This window comes from Amphiprion ocellaris, chromosome 19 (assembly GCF_022539595.1).
Source record: "Amphiprion ocellaris isolate individual 3 ecotype Okinawa chromosome 19, ASM2253959v1, whole genome shotgun sequence".
NCBI lineage: Eukaryota > Metazoa > Chordata > Actinopteri > Pomacentridae > Amphiprion > Amphiprion ocellaris.
This window is the reverse complement of record NC_072784.1, coordinates 15,943,016-15,966,510: the sequence shown is the minus strand read 5'-3', so window position 1 is coordinate 15,966,510 and position 23,495 is coordinate 15,943,016. Positions and strand designations below refer to the sequence as shown.

Sequence of the window (23,495 nt, the reverse complement as noted above, 5' to 3'; positions counted from 1 at the left end):
CTCTCCCTACTCCTTCTCCTCTTCTACGCTAGTCTCCCTCCCTCCCCTCCTCTCTCTTCTTCCTCTCCCTACTCCCTCTCCTCATCCACGCTCCTCCCCCTCCCTCCCCCTTCTCCCCCTCCTCTCCCTACTCCTTGTCCCCCTCTACACTCCTCTCCCTCCCCCCACTCTCCCCCTCCTCCACCTCTCCTCATCCATGCTCCTCCCCTCCCTCCCCTCCTCTCTTTCTCCCCCTCCTCTCCCTACTCCCTCCCCTCCTCTCTTCTTCCTCTATCTCTCCCTACTCCTTCTCCTCATCCACGCCCCCCCCCCCCCCCTCCCGGGGGGGAAAGTGGGAGGAGGGGAGGGAGGGGGACTAGCGTGGATGAGGAGAGGGAGTAGGGAGAGGTGGAGGAGGGGGAGACTGGTCCTCCTCCTCTCCTTACTCCCTCTCCTCCTCCTCTCCCTATTCTCTCCTCCCTCTCCTCATCCACGCTAGTCCCCCTCCCTCTCCTCCTCCCACTCTCCCCCTCCTCTCCCTACTCTACGCTCCTCTCCTCCCCCCCTCCTTCTCCCTCTCCTCCTCCTCTCCCTACTCCCTGTCCTCATCCACACTCGTTCCCCTCCCCCCCTCCCCTCTTCTCCCTCACCCCTCTCCCCCTCCTCCCACTCTCCCCCTCCTCTCCCTACTCTACGCTCCTCTCCTCCCCCCTCCTTCTCCCTCTCCTCCTCCTCTCCCTCCTCCCTCTCCTCATCCACGCTAGTCCCCCTCCCTCTCCTCCTCCCACTTCCCCCCCCACTCTACTCCTCTCCTCCTCCCTCCTTCTCCCTCTCCTCCTCCTCTCCCTTCTCCTTCTCCTCATCCACGCCCCCCCGCCTCCCCCTACTCCCAGGGGGGAAAGTGGGAGGAGGGGAGGGAGGGGGACTAGCGTGGATGAGGAGAGGGAGTAGGGAGAGGTGGAGGAGGGGGAGAATGGTCCTCCTCCTCTCCTTACTCCCTCTCCTCCTCCTCTCCCTATTCTCTACTCCCTCTCCTCATCCACGCTAGTCCCCCTCCCTCTCCTCCTCCCACTCTCCCCCTCCTCTCCCTACTCTACGCTCCTCTCCTCCCCCCCTTCTCCCTCTCTCCTCCTCTCCCTACTCCCTGTCCTCATCCACACTCGTCCCCCCCTCCCCCTCTTCTCCTCACCCCTCTCCCCTCCTCCTCCACTCTCCCCCTCCTCTCCCTACTCTACGCTCCTCTCCTCCCCCTCTCCTTCTCCCTCTCCTCCTCCTTCCTCCCTCCTTCTCTCTCTTCTCCTCCTCTCCCTACTCCCTACTCCCTCTCCTCATCCACGCTAATCCCCCTCCTTTCCCCCCTCCAATGTTTAAAAATAAAAAATAAACATTGTTTATTTGAATGAATTAAATTGTATATTTTTTAGGCCCTGCGATGGACTGGCGAGCTGTCCAGGGTGTCTCTGCCTTCGCCATGAGTCGGCTGGGAGAGGCTCCAGCCGATCAAGCAGAGTGTAGAAGATGGATGGATGGATGGATGGATGGATGGATGGATGGATGGATGGATGGATGGATGGATGGATGTTGTGTGGTTCCAACTGAACTCTGTCCTTGCCAGTGGGACTCGGGTCAGGGTGCCTTTCAGAGGTGTGGGTGGATCTGGGGGGGATAAACACCCTCACAGTGAAGCTCCGCTCTGGCTAAAGGTGAGAAGGATGCAGACAGCATGTCATGGAGAAGTAACATGTGTGTCTGCATCCCATCCTGGACCCACAGTGGAGTTCCACAGTGACAAGGACCAGAGTTCAGGGGAATCACACTGGGAGGGGGGAGGAAGATTTCACGGGCCGCCGCACAATGGTGGCCCGTGACAAGGTAAGTTTTAGGTTTACGTTTGATATTTATCATACAAGAAGTTTTTAAATCTCCAAACAGGAGGTGATACATTTTCTGCAAGATTCTCACACGTTTTCCTGTTGTTGTTTTTTTCAGCCCCAGCTTCTGATGGCCCCAGGACTCAAAACTGAAAGAAGGACAAGAAGAAGACCCAAAGATGAGACCCAGCTCCAGCAGACCCGTGAAGACGAGGAACCGACCCACCAGAGACGACCCTAGAGAGGCCAACCAGCCTGCAATGAGATGACGGGACAACTTCATAAGGAGCAGAATGCACTGGTAATTTACATGTGCTTTAGAAAGAATCACCCCACAGATACTGCATGTTTACACAGTATATTTAGTATACTGCATATTGCTGACTGAGAAAATGTAGTTCTGTCAGAATCAATGGAAAAATCTACTTCCATGTGTTTCTTTTTTCTATATAGCTGCTTCCTGGTCACCAAATGATTCCAACAGGGATGGATCATCGAGGAGAAATAAGCCATTTTGAAGAAAAGATGATGGGAAACATGTCCAGGACCAGTGCATGAGACGTGAGACCATTCAACTAATACAAGGTGAGTCCATGGAGTGAACTGTCTCATTAGATACTTGATGTTAATATGAGCATATGCAGTTCTACGGCTCAAATGTAATTATTTATCTGTGATTTAATGAACCTTCTTGCTGTGTTTTTGCTCTCTTTAGAGCTCTCTCTCCAAGACACCCGCTAAAATGTAGGATCAGATCAAGACAAGAAACTGGATAAGGAGCAGCCCCAGCATTTGAACTCAGACTAGGGAAGAGGGGATGCTGCTTATAGTGACGCAAAAGGTGAGACGACAAAGAAATCTAATTCTATTGTGTTTCACTATTTTGTGTATGTTGTGCCCTATAACAAAGGGCATCATCCATCCATTAGCTACACCTTTTGTCCTATATAGAGTTGCAGGGGCTGCAGGTCACCAGTCCACCTCAAGCAATCACAAAGAGACAGACAACCATTCACACTAACACTTCAGATTTAGTTTAGAATCACCAGTTAACCTTCCATGTATGTGTTTGGATTGCAGGAGGAAGTCGGAGTACAAAGAGAAAACCCCACACAGTCACAGAGACAACATGGACGGAAAGAACCAGACGACCAGCAGGTTGGTACCAATATAAACACAATGAACCTGGTGACAGTGTATTGTTACATACTACTACTGAATGTGAATCTGACATACATGTCTGTGATACTTTTCTTCCAAAATTGTTACTTCAAAATCTAAGAAGACAAAGAAACAGTTCGAGGAGCCTCAGGACGATCGACAACAGAAGAAACGTGTCCGAGAACAGGAAGAAGATGACCAACAGCATCAAACAGAGAAGAAGAAGAAGAAACAGACCCCGGAAGAAGAAGAAAAAGAAGAAGAAGAGAAGCTCCAGATTACTCCAAAGGTAAACTCCTCAAATGAAATGTGTTTACAGATAAAGTCATTTCAGTGGATGTCTTTACTAGAGACGTAGATGCTGTGAATGACAGCCTCAACACTACATTTACTTCATTGTTAGACTGTTGTTTTTTCTCTCCAATTGTAAATACACCAACCCAAGCTGCTGGGGGACTTCCCATGATGCACTGAGCACCTCCCCTCTCCTCATCTCCTCTCCATACAGTTAGAAGCTAGATGCCACCATTGTATGTCACTAACTTTGTGTCTGGTCCTCTCTGCAGGTATCTCTGGATGTGGAGCTACGCATTTAGATCTGCTGTTCATGTTCTCTCCCTCCTCTGTACCCTCATCCCAAATGGAGGTTTTTTTTCAACTTCCCGGCAACGGGAAGTTTTTTTCCTCCATAATGCTACCAAATGTTGATCTGATCAAACAGCAATAAGAGAACCTTCAATAAAAAGTCAAAACAAAAGACATGTATCTGTTTGTTTAGAAGTTTGACATTATAGACCCTTCCTGTAATTTTAGGTTTTAAAGAACTTTATTCTATGATTAGAAATTCATGTTAGTCTAAAAAAAAACATCTGTTTTCAAACCACTGGTTTCTCATACACACCTGTGACTTCTTCAAAAACACACTAGATAATGACATAAGAAAATGAAAATAATAAAGCACCTCAAATCACAAATAGAAAATATGAAGTAAAATACATCCAAATCAGAGACACATCATCCACGACTACATGTCACCTCCTCAATATGTTGTTTTCACTGAAGTCCAGAGGTTGAACAGGTGCAGCAGCTTCTGACCTCTGTGGACTGAGCTGAAATCAGTTCCAGGGCAACAAAAATCAGATTATTTTAAAGCACTGATGGTTTCCTCCTGTTACTCTCTGCTCTGTCTGTTTCATCTTGGATTCTAAACAATCCCATGGACTTTAATACGTTGCTATGGTAAATACACATTTGCTACTTGATGGTTATGGGCAGGGTGGACATTTTGTAAAGGTGGCTGCAAACATTCTGCAGGGTTATTCATTATTGGTGCATAATTCCAAGAAAGTCATTCACAACTGAAGCTATTTCTGAGGGATGTTTTTATCCTGCCAGTTTTTGTCTAAAATTAAAGCTTACATTTAGATGATATTTTGATGGGAGGGATTCATCTAATAATTTTGGTCATTCCACCAGGTGAATATTGTGTGTAATTTAAACTAAAATCTCTGCATCAACTGATTGAAAACTAAAATCAAATTGACATAACTTAATGAAATTAGCTTGATAACTACACTATAAACCCAAATAACACAACTACAAAAACAACAAAAACAGTGTTGTTGTAGTAATTAAAATCACATATTTAGTTAACTAACTATACATTTGTTAGTCTTTCTATCTAGTAATGATGTTTTCATTTTATTTGGGTACATGTTTATGAGTAAATATTGTTCACAACCTCATGATTTATGAGTAAATAAAGGTGCGCAGAGTCTGACGTCACCAACATCTTTACGTGATTTACATTTTTTAAAGTTCATACCCTTCAAATTGCTCAATCAGAACCATACATAGGAAATTCAGATCCCTGTTTGAGTTAAAAAAAAACACACAATAATAAATGCATTACAGAAATAATTCAATGGGATACAATTTGTAAGCCAGCTTCTATCTTTTTTTTTTTTTTTTTTGGAATAATTTATATTCTGATGTGGACTGGGAAAAAGGTCCATGCATTTATCTGGCAATTGGATTTTCTGTTCTGAAACGGGTATTGAAACAGAAAAAACGAGTATTTGATTTGATTTTCGTTTTAAAATACAAAAAATAAAATTGAAATACAAGGCGTTTTTCCTTTTCATGATCAAAAAAGGATATACGAAATTTTAAAAATGCTTTGATTTTCATTTTATATTTAGAATAAAAAAAATAAATAAAATCAGTAAGACACAGAAACAAGAAAAGGTCCGTTCTTTCATTTTCTGAGACTGGAAGTGGTCATCAGCAAGTGTGGAGCCAAACGACAACTGTGTTAGTTGCTGCCGCAGCTGTCTGTCATTATAAAATGAAGTTCTCAACCTGTATTTCTCTGCTGTGTATTTTAGCTTTTAAAAAAGTTATTTTACTTTAAGGTTAACTGAAACCTGTTGAGCGGCACTGAAGTTTAACATTCAGCTGGTTTGAATTAAACTGCGCTTAACTTAACATTGCGCAACATTACCTCTCTGAATCTCCATAATTTCATTAAATTCCTTCTCTCTTCCACTGCTCAAGTTCAATCCAGTATATAAAGTGACATTAATAGTGAATAAACTAACAACCAGCCATTGTATTTATTTATTATTGCATGTATTTGTAGTAAAACATGAGTTGAAACATCCTACTTTTGGATCTAGAACTGCACAAGCCGTTCATTTTCAGTCACCTGACGAGTTAAACTCCCCTTTTTATGTGAGGTTGAAGCAGAAAGTCTGAGTTAACAAAGAAAGTTCTTTATAATTTGTGATACCTGTTATCTCTGACTGAGGCTTTAGTTTTTGTTGAGCTGATTTACACGTAGAAACTTTGTTCTGGAAGATTTCTCAGTAGCTCAGAGGACAGGCTGCTTTTTACACAACCTTGTAAGAGAATGTCTGTCAATGCTTTCAGCAGAATTTAGAAACACAACACTTCCTAAACAGATATTTTGAGGCTGTGAGGTTGAACGTTTGAGAGTATATCAGTGTGTGTTTGTGGTCTTTCTGTTTCTAGGTGGAAGCTGAATTAGTGAGGATGACTCCTGCTCCTGTCATCTCTAAGCTCCTCACACATCTTTACCTGCACATGAGGAAAATCACTCCTGTAGAATGCAGGTATGTTTGTCATTATTATAAAAAGATGTTGCCTGGTGACCTGTCAGAAACCCATCATACAGAGTCAGCCAAAATAATGTTTACACACATCAGGAAAAGAAAAACTTGCATAAATATTTCAATACCAAATTTATTCAGACATCACGAGATTAATAAAAGTTATCTTTGGCCTCTACAATTACAAGAGGTGCTCAAAGTGGTGGCCACTGGCTTCCAGACATTTCTGTTGTGTTGTAGACGTCACTTGTTGATGCTCCATTCATGAGGGTAGCGCCATCTGTTGGGAAAACATCGTACAACAGGACACAGAGTTATCGTGATTTGATCAAACTTAGAAAGAGGTATCTATATGTATAGAAGTACTTATACAAATGAAATATTTATAAGTTTTTCTTATCCTGATGTGTGTACATTATTTTGGCTGATTCTGAACTTAATGAGAACAAAACTGTCATTTAATTGTTGCTTTGAAAGCTTCTTTAGTGAAAACCAGCTGGTGTTCTGCTTTGAAACAAACTGCTGTTGAGGTCTGTGTTTTTAGGTTTAACCCCACAGTTTCTGAATGAACTGATAGTTGTTTTTTTTTCCTGATCAATGTAGACGGTATAATTGATGGTAACATTTACTGATCATATAATCAGCATGACAATATAACAGTAGAACATTCTGACCACCTGACTAATACTGTGTTGGTCCCTTTATGCTGCTAAAACTCCTCTGACCCAGTGGTTCATCAGAACCTCTGGGGATGTCCTGTGGATCCTGTGGATCCTGTGGGTTGCAGGGTGGGTCCTACATAGACCAGGCTGATCCTGGACCATCCCACAGATGCTCAATCAGATCTGGATGTGGGGAGTGTGGAACCCAGGTGAACAGCTTAGCTCTGTCTTGTTCCTCGGACCACTCCTGTAGTAGCAGTTTTAATTTGTCCTGCTGAGGGTGGCAGCTGGCATCAAGGACTGCTGTTGCCATGGAGACTAGGGGGTTGTTTGTCCTGCAGTGTTTAGGTGGTGGTACATGTCAAACATCCACATGAACGTCAAGGTTTCCCAGCAGAACGTTGCATTAGAACAAGATGATGGATGTTGTTCTCTTCAGCTGTCAGTGGTCAGAATGTTGTGGCTGATCAGTGGATCTGTCTGCCTTTACTCTGACATCCAGAGTTATACAAAAGTGTAGTATGTGTGCAGTGCAGAAGAGATTTACTTTATTGTATGCAGTTTTGTTGTTTGTTTTGGGTTTTTTTTTTTTAAGGGAGAGCATTTGATTTATCCACCTGAATGAAGACCCAATCTTTCCCTTCAAAGGATAGTTAATAATTACTACGGCTTCCATAGTGGTCTCATCAGAGAAAATCATATCCATCCATCCATCCATTATCTATACATCGCTTAATCCTCACTAGGGTCGCAGGGGGGGGGCTGGAGCCTGTCCCAGCTGACTCAGGTGAAGGCAGGGGACACCCTAGACAGGTCGCCAGTCTATCACAGGGCCACATACAAAGACAAACAATCACTCTCACATTCACACCTACGGGCAATTTAGAATGATCAATTAACCTCAGCATATTTTTGGGCTGTGGGAGGAAGCCGGAGTACCTGGAGAAAACCCACGCATGCACAGGGAGAACATGCAAACTCCATGCAGAAAGATCCCGGGAAAGCCGAGACGCGAACCAGGGATCTTCTCGCTGCAAGGCGAAAGTGCTAACCACTACACCACTGTGCAGCCCAAAATCATATCCATATACAGATTTTTATTAATTCCAGGGCTGGTTCAGTAAAGATTATAATAATAAGTACATCAGATAATTCTTTGTCGCAGTTGGAATTTTGCAGACTGATAGATGGTTGAGAAGGTTTGCAGTTCTTGTTTTAGCAAAATATGTTGTAATAGAAGATCTTTATTGTCATTGTACATGAAAATATCTGCAAACCAGCAAAGTGCATCAGTCTGAGGTATCTAAAAATAAATAAGTAAAGAACAATGTTCTAAAGCCAATAATAAACATAGTATTTTGAGAGAATATTCTAAAAAGGAAAGAAAAGCTCCATTCTCACTACTCTCAGGATAAACTGTCATTAAAATTTACTTTAAATTTAGCTTCAACACGACATAAAAACATTTACTTTCATTACTGATGTTGTCAAGTTTTAATAAAGTTCATGCTACTTTTATAAAATGATGAAAGTGAATAAATTGTATTTCTGTGATCTGTGTTTGATTTCTGTCTTTTCTCCTGTCATCCAGATGTTCAGAGGGAGATGATGCCACATCTGGTCCAGCTGATGGAAGGTCTTGAAGTTCTCTGACTGGCCTCGACTGAAGATGGTCGTCTCACTGGATTTAAGGTTCAGATGCTCAGTAACAAACTCCACCAATGTGCCAACAGGGAAGCTTTAGGTTTATTAAATGTTGCTATGAAGTTATCGTTGTTTTTCTTTGTGAATGCAATGTGCTCCAACTGAAACTTGAATTAGAACATAGAAGTAAATCCTTCCATCTGAAAGGATTTAGTTGCATTAATAACCTCATAACATTCTAATTTTTATTCCAGTCTTAGTTGGAAATAGAATCTCTGTATTGATTCAGGTAAAAACTGAACTTCACAGCATGTTGAAGCAAAACAACCAGATGAAAACACAATCACAGACAACAAATATTATCATAAAGTCGGGTTATTGTTGTTTATCAGCACAATACAAAAAGATTAATGTTAAAAATATTCCAGTTAATACTCTAGAATATCATGATTTATATAAATTTACCTCAATAATATGAATGTTCAGGTTAAGACTGTACAGTGATATTTATTATGTAAGTTTAGCTGATTAAAGTTTATGACTGCACTTAAATACTATTTAAAATGACATCATTATTATAATATTTAGGGTCAGACCCTACAGTATTGAGATTAAGAAATCAAATATTCTATAAAATGTAAATACACTGAACACATTGGGATATATTTAAGTGAGACTCTACAATATTATTTGACACAAATCTATCTAAATCAAAATTTTAATAATTTTCACGCCAAACATTTACTGGACTGATTTAAATATTAAAATCACTCCTTTCTAATCCTCTGCTGTACGTTCAAACCTGAGGCCTTAAATAGAAACACACAAGTATCTGTTTGAAGGAACTTCTGCAGAGTCCTGGTTCCAGAACATGATGATAGAATTATAGACAAACTTTAACAAAAGCTGCCTGAGAGTTTACAGGTTTTTATGCTGGATTTCTTCAGTAATTTAATGAGCGTTATCAGCAATAATCAAGTGTTCATTTGATGAACTTCATTTCCTAAAACATCCAGAATTGGAGCTCATATCTTTGGCAGCTGTAAAGTTTCTGCTCCTTCAAAGTTCACAACACAATGAATGAATTCCTAAAACACTCTCAATGCTGGAGAGCGTTTGATGCTGAAGCAGTGAGCAGTTTTTCTGTTTCTTCTCTGAAGATGCACAATGAGGGTCGTCATTTGATCTGGAACAGGAATTCAATAACGGCAGCATGAGCTTCATTTCAGTCTGTAGCTGCTGAATTCATGGATGAATCATCTGGCACTAGAGAAGAAGACCATCAAACATCCACGTCAGCTGATGGAGGTCCAAGAGTCTCACCAAACAAACAACCTACAGAGTGAAGACCTCAAATCTGATTGGACGGCCTCCTATTCAGCCACATGTGTGAACAAATGCCTCTAAGCTGATTTGTTTTCTACAATAAATCTAGTTTGAGTCCTAATCTATGCCTGTGTTTGCTTCTTTACACCGCTGTTAACAGTTTAGGCTGTTAGATTGTTCCAGATAAGACAAGTACAAGATTCTTCAGAGCCGTTCTACCACGAGCCTGACAGGAAGAACTCCAACAGCTACTGAATGTTCCTGTGGTTCCCTCAAGGCTACAGGAGGAGTCCTACGAGGACGAGCCGGTCCACCTGATGGCGGCCAGTCGCTGCGGTTCAAAGCCAACACCGACTACATGGACTTCTACTGGACCACATGGAGGCCTTCAAACCAGACCAACGAGTTCAGCGACTCCCCGACTCGTGAGTCTGAGGACGCCGCCGAGCCTCGGTCCAGCCGGCCTCCTGTCTGTGGGTGTTTGAGTGCTGAGAGGTTTATGGATGCATGTGAATGTGTCTGTGTTGAAACAGCAGCTTTGGACTCAGTAACGCCGGGAAAAACCAAGAGCTCCTTTATTTGGGACTTCCACTAAAAAAATGATGAAAATAAGTTTGCCAGGGTTCTGACTGATAACAGATTATTAAATAATGAAAATAATCGTTTAAATATTCCTTTAAACAATCCTTTTAGGTCTACATTTCCCTTACACGGACTTCTTGGTATATATACAAGTATTTTGGGTGGAATATACCATTAAGCCCAATGTTCAAGGGTTCTTGTGGGAATATACCATTAAACCAACCTTTTAGGTAAATGTTCCAGGATGTTGGGTAGAATATACCATCAGATCAACCTTTTAGGTCTACATTGGAAGATTTTAGAGTAGAATATTACTCCAAACCATCCTTTAGGTCTACATTTAAGGTGGAATACTCCTTTACACCAAAATTTTTTTGGTCTACATTGAAAGATTTTAGGTGAAATATTCCTCTGAACGAAATTTTTAAGTTTATGTTCAAGGATGTTGGGTGGAATATACCATCAGACCAACCTCCAAGGTCAACAGTAGTGAGTTTTAGGTGGAATATACCATTAAACTCACCTTTTAGGTCTACATTGAGGGATTTTAGGTGGAATTTTCTTCCAAACCGTCTTTTAGTCTACATTTAAGGATGTTTAGGATGGTATATTCTTCCGAATCAACTTCTCAGGTCTACATTTCAGGTGGAATATTCCTCCATACTAACTTTTTTGGTCAACATTGAAGGATTTTTTCTAAACTACCCTTTCAGGTCTATATTTGAGGTTTTAGGTGGAATATTCCTTTTAACCAGCCCCTCAGGTCTCTTTGAGGATTTTGGATGGAATACTCGGTTAAAGCAACATTTTAGGTGCATGTCCAAGGATTTTTGGTGGAATTTTCCTTTAAGGTGGATGTTTGAGGACCTTGTAGGTGGAATACTTCCTGAAACCAACCTTTTAGGTCAACATTCAAAGATTTAAGGTGGAATATTCCTTTAAACCAACCTAAATTTCATGTTTTGATCATTATCAAGTGAGAAACCTCAATCCAGACTCCTCATAATGACGTTAGAGATTTATGCTGCTGTTATTTTTTTAGTCCAGACTAAATGACAGAAATCCACAACTGTAATTTTATTTCAGGACTCGGTTATTAAATGTCAAAACAATCCATGTGACTCTAAAAACTCAACAGCTGTACAAACTCTAAGATTAAACTCTCCACAAGGATCCAAAATAAGTTGGACTTCTACATGAGAGCTTTAATTATTCTTCATCTACTTCCTGAAAAGTTTGGTCAATAAAAAAGACAAAAACTAATATTTTCAGCTAAACTAAAGACAGACTTTGTGATTTTTCTGCTCACATGTTGTGTTATTGTAAACTTCCTCTTTCAAATAAATAGCCGCCTAACCCCCTGGAAACCAGCGTTTGTCCTGTTTTTGTGTTGCTCCTCGGCGACCCTGGACAGCCAGGTTGTACTGTTTTTTGAGCAACACACCATACTATGACGTTTTTACAATGATGGTTCTACTATGGAACCAGTTTGACATGTTCAGGCGTTCTTTGTGTGAAAACTCAGAGATTTCAGGGATCAGAAGGTGGTTTTCAACTTTCTTTGTTAACTTTCTGCCCCAACTTTAAACTAAATTTACTTCACTAACCCAGCCCTCTGGACTTCCAGTAAGCTGTGTTCCTATTGGCTGTCCAGGTGGCTGCTTGGTGTTATCAAGAACACCTGAGCAGCTCACTGTCTTCCTGCTTTATTTGGCTGCAGTGAAACATTTCCTCTGCTTCTCTTCACCAGTGAACTGGGTTTGGCTCCGTTTGGCTTTAGGGCTTTGTACTGGATAGTTGTCTTGGTAAATGTGGTTCTTTAGCCACAGTTAGCACATGGTGCTAATGTGTGCAGTGATTAGTGGATTTGGTACAGCTGAGTTGTGTCTTTATCTTGGCTGTAGTGAGTCTTTCGAGGTTTTGGGTCAGACACATTCTGTGTTTTTGTTTGGGAACGAGCGTTGATTGTCCAGAAGGTAAGAGTTCCTGTCCTGATTCTCTGTTCTCAGAGGTTCTCTGGTAGGCTGCAGGAGACTTTAGCGTTTGGGTTGTGCTGGTTTGGTTTTTGTACGGTTTCATTTGGATGACTATCTTGAGGCCCCTCCATGTGGTTTAGTGAGGTTTTCTGCAACAGTTCGACAAAGCAACCTGCAGCAGAAGAGACTTTGAGAGTTTTTAGGAAGTTCTGGAGACCAGACTTTAGAGCAGCATAAACATTTGTCAGCAGTTTGAGCAGGAGAAGGTGAGCTTCAGAGTAGAAATGAGATGGAAACCTTCTTGACCCGTGTGGTGAGGTCCTGTACCAAGAGTTTGAGCAGGTTGTGAAGAGTCTGTAGTTCTTTGGTCTGAAAGCACAAGAAGAGTCGACTCATTAAAGGAGAAAACAGGCGATATTGTTGGTTCTTCTGTTGCTCTGCAGTTTCCAGTTTCCTTAGACTGAATATCAAGTTTATATTTAAATGATTTCCCATGTGAGCCCAAGAAGACTTCAATAAACTCCCTCCATCCCCTGGACACAACATATTTTATTACCATGTTCAATCATTATTTTGAAATGTTTTTGAGTTTTAATCATAGTTTTAGCATAGTTTTTTTTCTCTTTGCTTGTTCAGTTTTGTCATCTGTGTAAAAGGTGCTAAACAAATAAACTTGAATTGATAAACTGAATAATTGACTAACTCATGATTGAGACAACAGAAGTATTTTCATTGTGGTTTAAGGGTTTGTTTCATTTTTAAGGTTGGGGTTAAAATCTTGACAGAAAAAGAAGATTAAAGAAATAAACTACATAACAAAAAGCAATTAAATCAAAGGAAAAAAAATACAATAAAACTTTTAAAAAGTTTTATTATTTAAAAGTATTTTTTAAATGTTTAATATTCTTCTTGTTTAATTGTATTTTTTTATATGTTTATCAAAAATATTTTATCTGTAATTTTTAATATTTGTATTTTAAAAATTTTGTTGAATTTCATGATTACATGTATTGTATGTTGTTTAATTATCTAATTCAATATTTTGTGTTTAATATAATTTAATTGTATTTAATGTTTAACTACATTAAAAAGACAAAACATTTCGAAATCAAATCAGACATTAGAAAAGAATAAAAGGTGAGAAAAGAGCAAAACTAAACGTTTAAGAAGAATCAAACTAAAGACAAAACATTTGAAAAGACACCAGTTAGACTTCAGAAGATCAAATTTAACAGAAGAGACAATAAAACAATCAAAAAGAGCAAAAACAGATAAAGGTATCAAAGCGTTTTCTAGTCTGAAACAAAAACATCAAGTTGTTTCTTCAAACATTTCCTCTTTCTATGTTCTTGGTTTGATTGTGGACAGATTTACTCAGAACTCATTTCAGAAAACTGCTTTCCAGATAAAGTCTACTCGTAATTGAAGGCATTTATCAAACTAATGTTACCTTCTGATCTCCACAAACTTTACTGTTCAGTGAAGAGAATCAAAGTTTGTTGATTTCTAAAAAACCCACAGGTGAAGGTCTGAGAAGAACTCAGATGGATGGTCTAAATGTGAAATCAAGACTCATGGTCACAAGTTTTAAGGCTTCTGTTAACCACAAAGTTCAAACTAACAGAGAAGTACTGAGAAACTTGTAAAACTTCAGTCCTCAGACTGTCTGAAGGTTCAAACTAACAGAGAAGTACTGAGAAACTTTTAAAACTTCAGTCCTCAGACGGTCTGAAGGTTCAAACTAACAGAGAACTGCTCAAGAACTTGTAAGATTTCAGTCCTCAGACTGTCTCAAAGTTCAAACTAACAGAGAACTACTCAGGAACTTCAAAAATTTCAGCCCTCAGACTGTCTAAAGGTTCAAACTAACAGAGAACTACTGTGGGACTTAGAAAATATCAGCCCTCAGACTGTGTGAAAGCTCAGGTCCTGAGGACTTGGGAGGTGTGGAGGCTTTGGAAAGTCTTGGAACTGAGGGTTCAACCCTCCAGCACAAAGGCTGAAGTCCAACCTCCTGAGAAAAACGGTCGAGTCGAGACACGAGTGAGAAAAAAAATTCGAAAATGACAAAAAATAGATGATAAATGCGCAAAAAAAAGAAGAATTAGTATCTGAGCGAATAGCTCAGGGGGATAAGAAGAGGACTACCAAGTGGAAGGTCGCAGGTTCAAGACTCGCCAGTGGCACTTTTCTTTCTTTGTCTTTGTCAGGATTTTGATGAAAATTTAAGAAGTGTCTGGTCTTGAACCAGCGACCTGCAGCTCCATAGGCAAATCCTTAACTCACTGAGCTACAGATCAGATAAAAAGAAATAATTTCGTCGTCCCTTTGGCATCGTAGTTTCTGAAGTGACCGCATGGGCGGAGCCAGGGCGGAGTCTGGGTGGAGTCAGGGCGGAGAGTAGGCGGGGAGGTGGGTGGCGGCCTCCCCCCTCTACTCCCCCACCTCTCCCCACCACCCACCACACCTTCCCCCGTCCGACGAGTTCTTCGAGTCTCCACGAGTTCTTCGAGTCTCCACGAGTTCTTCGAGTCTCCACTGGTTTTCCCGAGTTTCTGGAGTTTCCACGAGGTCGGAGGCAGAACAAGTTGTCATGAAGAGGTGTTGAAGTCGGCCAGGATGGAGTGACTTTATACAGCGACTAGAAGGAAGACCACTAGAAGAGCAGGTCTTTAACCACCATCCATAAAATCCATGGAGTCGCTCCAGAGAAATGAAGGGAGGTCAACTTTTAACAACCTCCATCCACATGTTCAACTTGATATTTTTACTTGGAGATTTTTAGCACCACAAACCTTTAGTATCACACTTTATTATCATTTATTAGGACTTTAATGGACTCCACCAGCAGATTTAGTTTTTGTTGACAAACTTTATTCTTGTCGTCGTGGGACTGCAGTATTTAAAACTGTTCCTTCTATTTGACCTCATGTTTATTAGTTTTAGTGGAGAAAGTTATTTTAATTGTCCATTAGTCTCTTAAAAACCAAATAATAAATTGGATTAGTCAAGAGGTTTAAATTTCTTACTTTGTCATATTTTAAATATGACAAAAAATATAAAAATAAAGTGTCTTGAGACAATTTGACCTGTAATTGGCGTTATATAAATAAAATTGAATTCAAATTGTATGTATCTTGTAATGTTGGAGTAATTCAGCCATATATGTTGGAAAACACATTTTCTTTGTCCATTAATCTGTTGATTGTTTTCTCCAGTAATTCATTTCTTGTTTTGGTTTATAAAATGTCAAACCCAAATATATTCAGTTTACTGTCATAAAAACCAAAAAGATTTACATTCATGATGCAGGAATCAGGCAGTTTTTCACTTTTTATCTTAGTTTAGTCAGAAAGATAGTTGATAATGTGTGAATTGTTGCAGCTTGTGAGCCGTAGAAGGTTTTAATCTTTGGGGCCGAGTGTCAAAAAGCATTTAGAAACCAACATCAACAAAACACTCAAAGATTTGAACATCATTAAAGGGAAATTCAACTTTTGCATGACAATGTCAAATTAAAGGACATTTATTTCCAACGTAAATGTGTGATATTCATCCTCTGGAGCTTTCTCTTCACATCGTCTTCCACTTGGACTGGTTTGGTCAGGAGCATGTGCAACAAACATTTGAAAAACTGCACTTTAACATCAATGAATGACACTGAAGTTTAATCTCTACATAAATGAGACTGAGTCTGGATGTGCTGCTCTGTCATTAACTCCTAAGTTTAGGGAAAGTTCAAACAAAAGAGGACAGTTCAGATCAGACTTGAGAATGAGCTTATTTTGAACAAACATCTCAGACTTTCGGCGCTTCAGCACCTGTAGCAAGATATTTTAACAACAAGCAACTCAAGAGATCCAGAAGTTGGAGAGAGTTAGCTTTAGCTGAGCCAAAGAACATGTGGGACGCTAACCTAGCAAACATTTCAGACTTTTCTCTGTGAATTCTGAGAAATAATTTCCTATTTAATGACAGAGCTACATATCTTAACTCAGTCTCATTAAAACAGACTCTAATTCAGTGTCATCCATCCATATTAAAGTGCAGTTACCCAAAATGTTTGCTGCATGAGCTCCAACAAAACCTGTCCAGGTAGAAGGCCACTTTGACAAACAGGAAGTGGAAGATTCCAAGCAGATTTATAGAAGGGGGAACCGGACTGTACTAAGTGTGGTCGAGTATAGAGGGGTGTTTTGTGGGTTTTTAAGGCTGATAATGATTATTACTGAGACATTTGGAGTCGATATTCATTTGCAGTAAATGAAAATATTTAAAATCTTGGAGTTAAACTTAGAAGAACACAAACTCTAACAGGAAACTTTGTTGATACGTTTTTGTTTTGTTTACAGATGTTAAGTTAAAGGAGTTTTATTCGTGACGTATAACCAATCAAATCACTCCAGAAGACAGAGCGACCACAGGTAGATAAAGGTTCAGAGCCAAAGTAGCGCCATTTTTAAATGTATTTATTACCGTAAATCAGTAAAAAATAAAATACTGATAATCAGTAAATCAGTCAGCCAACAATTACTACAATTCTACAATGTATGTCTCTTTCCTTTGACTTGTTATTTGTACAATATACGATGTATATGATGGTGTTTTTTCATACCAGAGGCTATACTATGATGTTTTCTAAGAGACATACTATGCTACTCTGTTTGTTCTGGCCCTGGGCTGCTGCACTCCTCCTCTGTTGTTTTCTGGATTGTACTCAGCTGCATGCCTTCGTCCACTCGGCCTCCGTTGACTCGTCCCGCCTGCCGTCTCTGGAGCTGAAGCTGGATTGGAACAGACCAAAGTATAGTCCAATCATGATGCCAGCTGCCTCTCAAAAGGCTCCTTCATCTGGCAGGTGGCAGCACTTCTTCTGAGGGGAAGCTGAGCTGGCCTGGCAGAACTTTGGAGATGTGTTCCAGTAGTTGATGGATCTGTAGGGAGATAGAGAGGGACCTTTGACTTGTTCAGTAAAGAAAACAGGAAACCCATTGGTAGTTTTAGTTTAGGGTGCTACTGCGGTGTGTTTTTGGGTTTTAAGAGGTGAACAGGAATAGTTTTTTTTTGTATTGATTATGTTTTAGTTTGTTCCTGGTTGGAATGCCCATCAATGTCAACGTGAAGTTCACTTTTAGTTCTGTTTATTTTTATTTTACTAACACCCATTTGCTTTTATCCCCCTCACATGTTATGTTGTTGTAAACTTCCTCTTTCAAATAAATACTCGTCTAACCCTCTGGAAACCAGCATTTGGACTGTTTTTGTGTTGCTCCTCACCTACCTCAGACAGCCGGGACATAACGTTTTGTGGACTAAAGGCTATACTATGACGTTTTAAGAGCGACATGCTAAACTATGACGTTTTTAGAGCGACATGCTATACTATGATGTTTTTAGAGTGACATGCTATACTATGTTTTTAGAGTGACATGCTATACTATGAGGTTTTAAGAGCGACATGCTAAACTATGACGTTTTAAGAGCGACATGCTATACTATGACGTTTTTTGGACCAAAGGCTATACTATGACATTTTTAGAGCGACATGCTATACTATGAGATTTCAAGAGCGACATGCTGAACTATGACGTTTTAAGAGCGACATGCTATACTATGACATTATTTGGAAGATATGCTGTACTTTGACGTTTTTAGAGTGACATGCTATACTATGATGTTTTTAGAGTTACATGCTATACTATGTCGTTTTTTGGACGACATGCTGTACTATGAAAGCTTTTTGGACGAGATGCTATAATCTGACGATTTTTGGACCAAAGGCTAAACTATGACGTTTTAAGAGTGACATGCTATAATATGGCATTTTTTGAGTGACATGTAATGCAATGATGTTTTTTGGGCGACATGCTGTACTATGATGTTTTTAGAGTGACATGCTATACTACGATGTTTTTTTGGACGACATGTTATACTATGATGTTTTTTGGAGCAACATGCTATACAATGACGTTGTTTGAGCGACATGCTATACTATGATGATTTTTGAGTGACATGCTATACTATGACGTTTTTAGAGTGACATGCTATACAATGACGTTTTTAGACCAAAGGCTATACTCTGACGTTTTTTGGACGACATGCTATACTGTGACAATTTTAAAGAGACATGCTATACTATGATGTTTTTTTGGACGACATGCTATGCTGTGACGTTTTTTGCACCAAAGGCTATACAATGACATTTTTTGAGCGACATGCTATACAATGACGTTTTTTGAGTGACATGCTATACTGAGACATTTTTAGACCAAAGGCTATACTATGACAATTTTAGAGTGACATGCTATACTATGACGTTTTTAGAGCGACATGCTATACTATAATGTTTTAAGAGCGACATGCTATACTATAATGTTTTAAGAGCGACATGCTATACCATGATGTTTTTTGGACGACATACTATGCTATGACATTTTTTGGACAAAAGGATATACTATGTTTTTAGAGCGACATGCTGTACTATGACATTTTTAGAACGACATGCTATACTATGACGTTTTTTGGACCAAAGGCCATACTATGACGTTTTAGAGTGACATGCTATACTATGACGTTTGTTGGGCGACACTTGATACTATAGGCTTTTTAAATTGACATATTACTATGACTTTTTTTTTTGGTTTTTTTTTTTGTTTTTTAGCAACATATAAAAATTTGAACAGTTTTAAAAATTACTATAGTTTTACTTGTGCAATGAAATATTATTCTATGGCATTTTTTAGACGACATATACTCTGATCTTTTCTTGAAAAACATACTATTTTGACAATATACTGCACTATGACATTTTTTGAACCACATATCATACATGACAATTTTAGGCAACATCCTATCATTTTGCACTTTTTGAACCACATAATAATCAGTTGGATTTTTGCCGACATGCTATACTATGAACTACAGGCCATACTATGTTATTCTTGAAAAGTATACTATACTTTGACATTTTCTGAACTACATCCTATACTAGGCCCTTATACACAGAGTGCTTTGGTTACATGTTGATTTATAATCTAGATTTTTTTCTGTTTTGTTTTTTGACGGGATTACCACAGACCTGACCGTGAACACCGTTGACACCCACCCGAGGGAGACGCTGTCTAAGATCTCAAGGCTGCTTGGTCGTGGTCTTTCTGGTCCTGCTCCAGAACGCCTTCATCAACTACTTCTTCTTTTGAAGAGGCCCTCAGATGCTGGAATCTCTGACCTTAAAGAGGAGCTGCTACTTTCACTCTGTAACGAGACGGTGGTTATTTTAAATACCCAGCTCCTGGCGGCTTTGAGTGAAAGTTTAACACCCATCAAAATGGAACTACAGACAGTTAAATCTGAGCTGTCGGTCAGTATTTCAAACATCAAGTCCGACCCCGCTGCCCTAAAGCACGCTGTGGGTGAAACAGAAACTTCACTCTCCACATCACCTACGACATTGTCACACTCCAAAGCAGAGCACCTGTCTGCTGAACTTTTAAAAGTGGACTATAAATGTGAAGAATGTGATCAGCAGCAGCCTGTGAGCAGCGGAACAGATGTGATCAGAAAGAAGTCATTTTCTTTTTTCTTTTCTTTCTGGTTGACTTGATGCTGTCAGATGCAGATGTTGGAGCTGATTCTGATCTTTCAGGATAAAAAGCTGCTTTTCCTTCACAGACTTTTCAGGAAATTATTCTCTCAGGTTTTCTCTGCTATTTATATTTTTATTATCTGTGATTATTTCATTATTTCTTTATTGTAAAAATAAAGTTTGAGGCATGAAGACTCATTTAGTTATTTTAATCCTGAAATCTTTGATGTAGCAGAACTAAACTTCCATTTTCCTTCTTGTACTTCTGATACTAGAACTAAACGTATCTTCAACACGGATCATCTGCTTTTAATGAATCAGCAGCAACATCACAACAACAAATGAGACAGTTTTCAACAAATTAATGAAACTGATGTCATTTAAAACTATCAGAGTCTGTTTTAGTGTCAAATTAAAGCTGATTACTGATAACTAGAACATTAACGTTACTGTTTTAATCAAATTTAAGTTTCCTGAACGTTACATTAATGTCAACCAGCCAGTTTTATGAGCTTAATGAACCACATTACAGGAACACAACACACTTCAGCTGTTTACATGAAACTCAACACATCAGCTTGATGCTACGTTAGCTTTAATCAGGCTACGACTGAGCAGCTAGCTCGGTTAGCATTGCTAACATTAAAGCTAATGTTTAGTATGCTAACTTTCTTCTCTGGTCAACACACACTGAAACAAACTCCACCAACATCTGGAGTGCATGGCACACATTACATCTGACACTAAAGCTGCATATAAAGTGCATTAAAAGCGGCACCGATACGAAAATAAACATTTACTTACCGAACTATCAGAGTCCTTTCAGTGTCTGCTGGCAGAATCAGCCGAAGGTAGAAAACTGTTTAAAACAAGCCAACGGGCAGGAAAACTGTCTGTGGAAAATGCTGTGCTGCTGCACCGATGAATAAACCAACAGTTATTATATCAGAATTAATCCAAACGAGGAGAACAGAGTCTCTGCTGCCTCCTCCATAGGACCCGTCAATCATTCCAGACCGGACTGTCAATCAAGTAGTCCCGCCTCCTGGCTTCGCAAAACTTTAACGCTCTATAAAAAAATCAATATTGATTTATTTTAAGATCGGCCACCTGATCTCTCATTTTGACCATGAAAACTAACGACAAAAAATGTATGTACAGTCTATGCACCGTACTCAGTTTGGCTCCACACTTCCTGTTGACCACTTCCGGTATCAGAAAATGAAAAAGCGGACCTTTTTTCGTTTCTGTCTCTTACTGATTTTACTTTCTTCTTATTCTAAATATAAAACGAAAATCAAAGCATTTAAAAAAAAAATCGTATATCCCTTTTTGATCATGAAGAGGAAAAACGCCTTGTATTTCAATTTTAATTTTTGTATTTTAAAACGAAAATCAAATAACCACTCGTTTTTTGTTTTTCAATACCCGTTTCAGAACGGAAAATCCAATTACCAGATCTGTACACGGACCGGGGGTAGATGTCTGGTGTGTGTGTGTGTGGGCTGTGTGTCTGAATGTTTTTGCAAAAAAAAAAAAAAAAGGAAAAAAAAAAAGTGGGACTGAAACGAGTGAGAGCTCGTATCTGTGCAGGCTACAGCCGAAAACTACAGTTGTAGTTGTCGGCTGAAAAACTACAACTCCCGGCAATAACGTCACTTCCTATTGATCGGGACGGGAGCCTCTCGGGTATGGACACATGAGAATCATGTGACAGGTCATGGCCACAACGTGGTCACGCTTATTTCAACGTAAGAAGTCCTCCAAATACCGGTGGTCTGGTTTATAAAGGGTTATGTTGTGTGCGCTTTGTGTATTTTTACAAACATCACTGCAACGAAAAAGCACCCTGAGAGCTGGTGAATGTGTGAAATGTTAGTGTAACTCCCCAGATTTTATATGCAAAAAGAATTATCATCTACCTTATCTGGTTTAAAATCTACAGCCAATCAAAAATCAATATGCAAAACGTAGCGCCGGCGCTACGCAGGGTTCTAAAGGGTTAATGTCCCCATTTCTTGCAAATTTCTACTCTGGCTTATGAGAAATGGTGTTTGTCCAAGACCACAGAAAACATAAATATTGCTTTGAATATGTGACCGACTTTGCTGATTTTTCAAACTACATCCTTCTCTTATGATTTGAAACAAACCAAACAATAAACCGTTTTCTCATTTATGGAACAGAACCCAGGAGCTCCAGTTTGTCTTCTGCTCTCTGTATATAAAGTAACTTTATATATGATTTTGTGACTCAAAAATGCATTTACTGTGACAGTTCTGTGATTTATTTCAGTACCTGAGCAAATGTTTTCCACCACTTAAATAAGTCTGCAGGTGAAACAAGAGTAAGCGTGGCAGCAGCGCTCCGTCATTCATCAAAATCTCACCTTCCTGCCTCTCATTCATGAAAACAAACACGCCACACGCTCTGACGCCAACCACATTACCCTGAGCTGCTTGTAAATACAGTCTAACAATGCCTTTGCTCTGTATTATCGTGCTGCTGTTGCTGCTCGGCAGACCAGCCGCCCACGCTCACCCTTCTGCAACGATCCACCGAGGAGCTTACAGCCGTCATTAAAGCCACATTAAAAAGGGATTTGCTGGGCTCATGCTTTATTTGCCAGGCCCCTGGGGCTTGCAGTTTGATGAGAGGGGAGATTTGTTGAGCTGTGTGGGTCTGCAAGTGAGCTGTTTGTGTCGAGCATGCTATAAATATTGTTGGTCGGAGCTGCCTATGTGATCCCCACCAGTGCCAACAGTACAGGCCTGAGGTGATAGTCTGTTGATGGCCCTGCTGGTGGCATCGCGATGATTCACTGTAAGTCTCTGCCCACAGGCTCTCACCCACATACAATATGGACCAAGACTTCAGTTAACTGTAACAGCCTATTATTCTCTCTTTTTTGGCAGTAGAAACTATGGAAACCAGAGCAAACAGTGTCATCAGCTCAACAGGATGAACACAAGGTCCGCATGTAATCCTAATGAACACACCACATCTCAGTTCAGCCAGCTTCTTCTGCTGCATGTTTTAAAGAACCACGCCAGCTTTTTGCATCTTTGCAGTCGTTGTGCAATTTCTAGTGGGTCTCTTTGTTGCAATCGCTTTGTCACTTTGCATCCATGCTGTCTCTTTGTTGTTACGGATTGACTGAGGCTCAGATGCAGGAAACGGATGGAGGCGAATCAGATTCAAAAAAAACTTTTATTTAACAGATTACGTTAGCGTAAACTACGAGGATTCTCACAGGAAGAGACGTTATTCAAGAGACAATAACAAAATTCAGGAAGTGGCGCAATACTAGCGACTAAGCTACTACACAAGAACAAGAACTACAAAAGCGCCCGGAAGTCTACAAAGAAGATGACGCAGAAAAGCTGCGACTAAGCAGCCGAGACTGTTTACCAAGAATAAAGCATAGATCCTGAACAGAAAACAACCACCCACGTAAGGTATCACCCAGGCAGGATGGCGAGAATACAAATAGTTATCCAGACGAGTTTGTCCACAATAAACAGATAAGCATTCAATGAACTAACTACTGATTTCAAACAGCTAGCCGGATATGCATC

The 23,495-nt window shown here is 40.0% G+C and overlaps 2 protein-coding genes across 6 annotated transcripts in view; one reads left to right on the top strand and one right to left on the bottom strand.

The window, feature by feature from the left end:
* Window positions 1-1,197: 1,197 nt before the first annotated feature.
* On the top strand, window positions 1,198-9,895 carry LOC118469362 (uncharacterized). Of its 5 annotated transcripts, XM_055004926.1 has the most exons (8): window positions 1,201-2,151; window positions 2,304-2,435; window positions 2,566-2,691; window positions 2,931-3,008; window positions 3,133-3,300; window positions 6,045-6,145; window positions 8,396-8,496; window positions 9,609-9,895. In XM_055004926.1, exons 3-7 carry the CDS (start codon window positions 2,668-2,670, stop codon window positions 8,445-8,447), a joined length of 423 nt encoding a protein of 140 aa, XP_054860901.1. In that variant the 5' UTR covers window positions 1,201-2,151; window positions 2,304-2,435; window positions 2,566-2,667; the 3' UTR covers window positions 8,448-8,496; window positions 9,609-9,895. The 5 variants fall into 5 exon arrangements, with proteins under 5 accessions (XP_054860899.1, XP_054860900.1, XP_054860898.1 ...); XM_055004925.1 differs by lacking the exons at window positions 8,396-8,496; window positions 9,609-9,895 and adding an exon at window positions 6,872-7,422 and having other exon boundaries at window positions 1,199-2,151; XM_055004923.1 differs by lacking the exons at window positions 8,396-8,496; window positions 9,609-9,895 and having other exon boundaries at window positions 1,199-1,851; window positions 1,969-2,151; window positions 6,045-6,509.
* A 574-nt stretch (window positions 9,896-10,469) lies between these two features.
* bcat2 (branched chain amino-acid transaminase 2, mitochondrial) overlaps window positions 10,470-23,495 on the bottom strand; it is a 242,702-nt gene continuing 229,676 nt past the window's right edge. The window contains exons 9-10 of the mRNA XM_055005309.1: window positions 10,874-10,880; window positions 10,470-10,489 (exon numbers count right to left, since the gene is read on the bottom strand). Of these exons, the coding sequence (XP_054861284.1) occupies window positions 10,470-10,489; window positions 10,874-10,880 (27 nt within the window). The remainder of the gene's footprint in view (window positions 10,490-10,873; window positions 10,881-23,495) is intronic.

Bases quoted from the DNA above. Each gene is read 5' to 3' on its own strand.
- LOC118469362 (XM_055004923.1), top strand. From the start codon at position 2,668: ATGCTGCTTATAGTGACGCAAAAG. The intron at 3,009-3,132 runs GTTGGTACCAAT...TCAAAATCTAAG, and splicing joins AAGAACCAGACGACCAGCAG to AAGACAAAGAAACAGTTCGA. The intron at 3,301-6,044 runs GTAAACTCCTCA...TTCTGTTTCTAG, and splicing joins AGCTCCAGATTACTCCAAAG to GTGGAAGCTGAATTAGTGAG.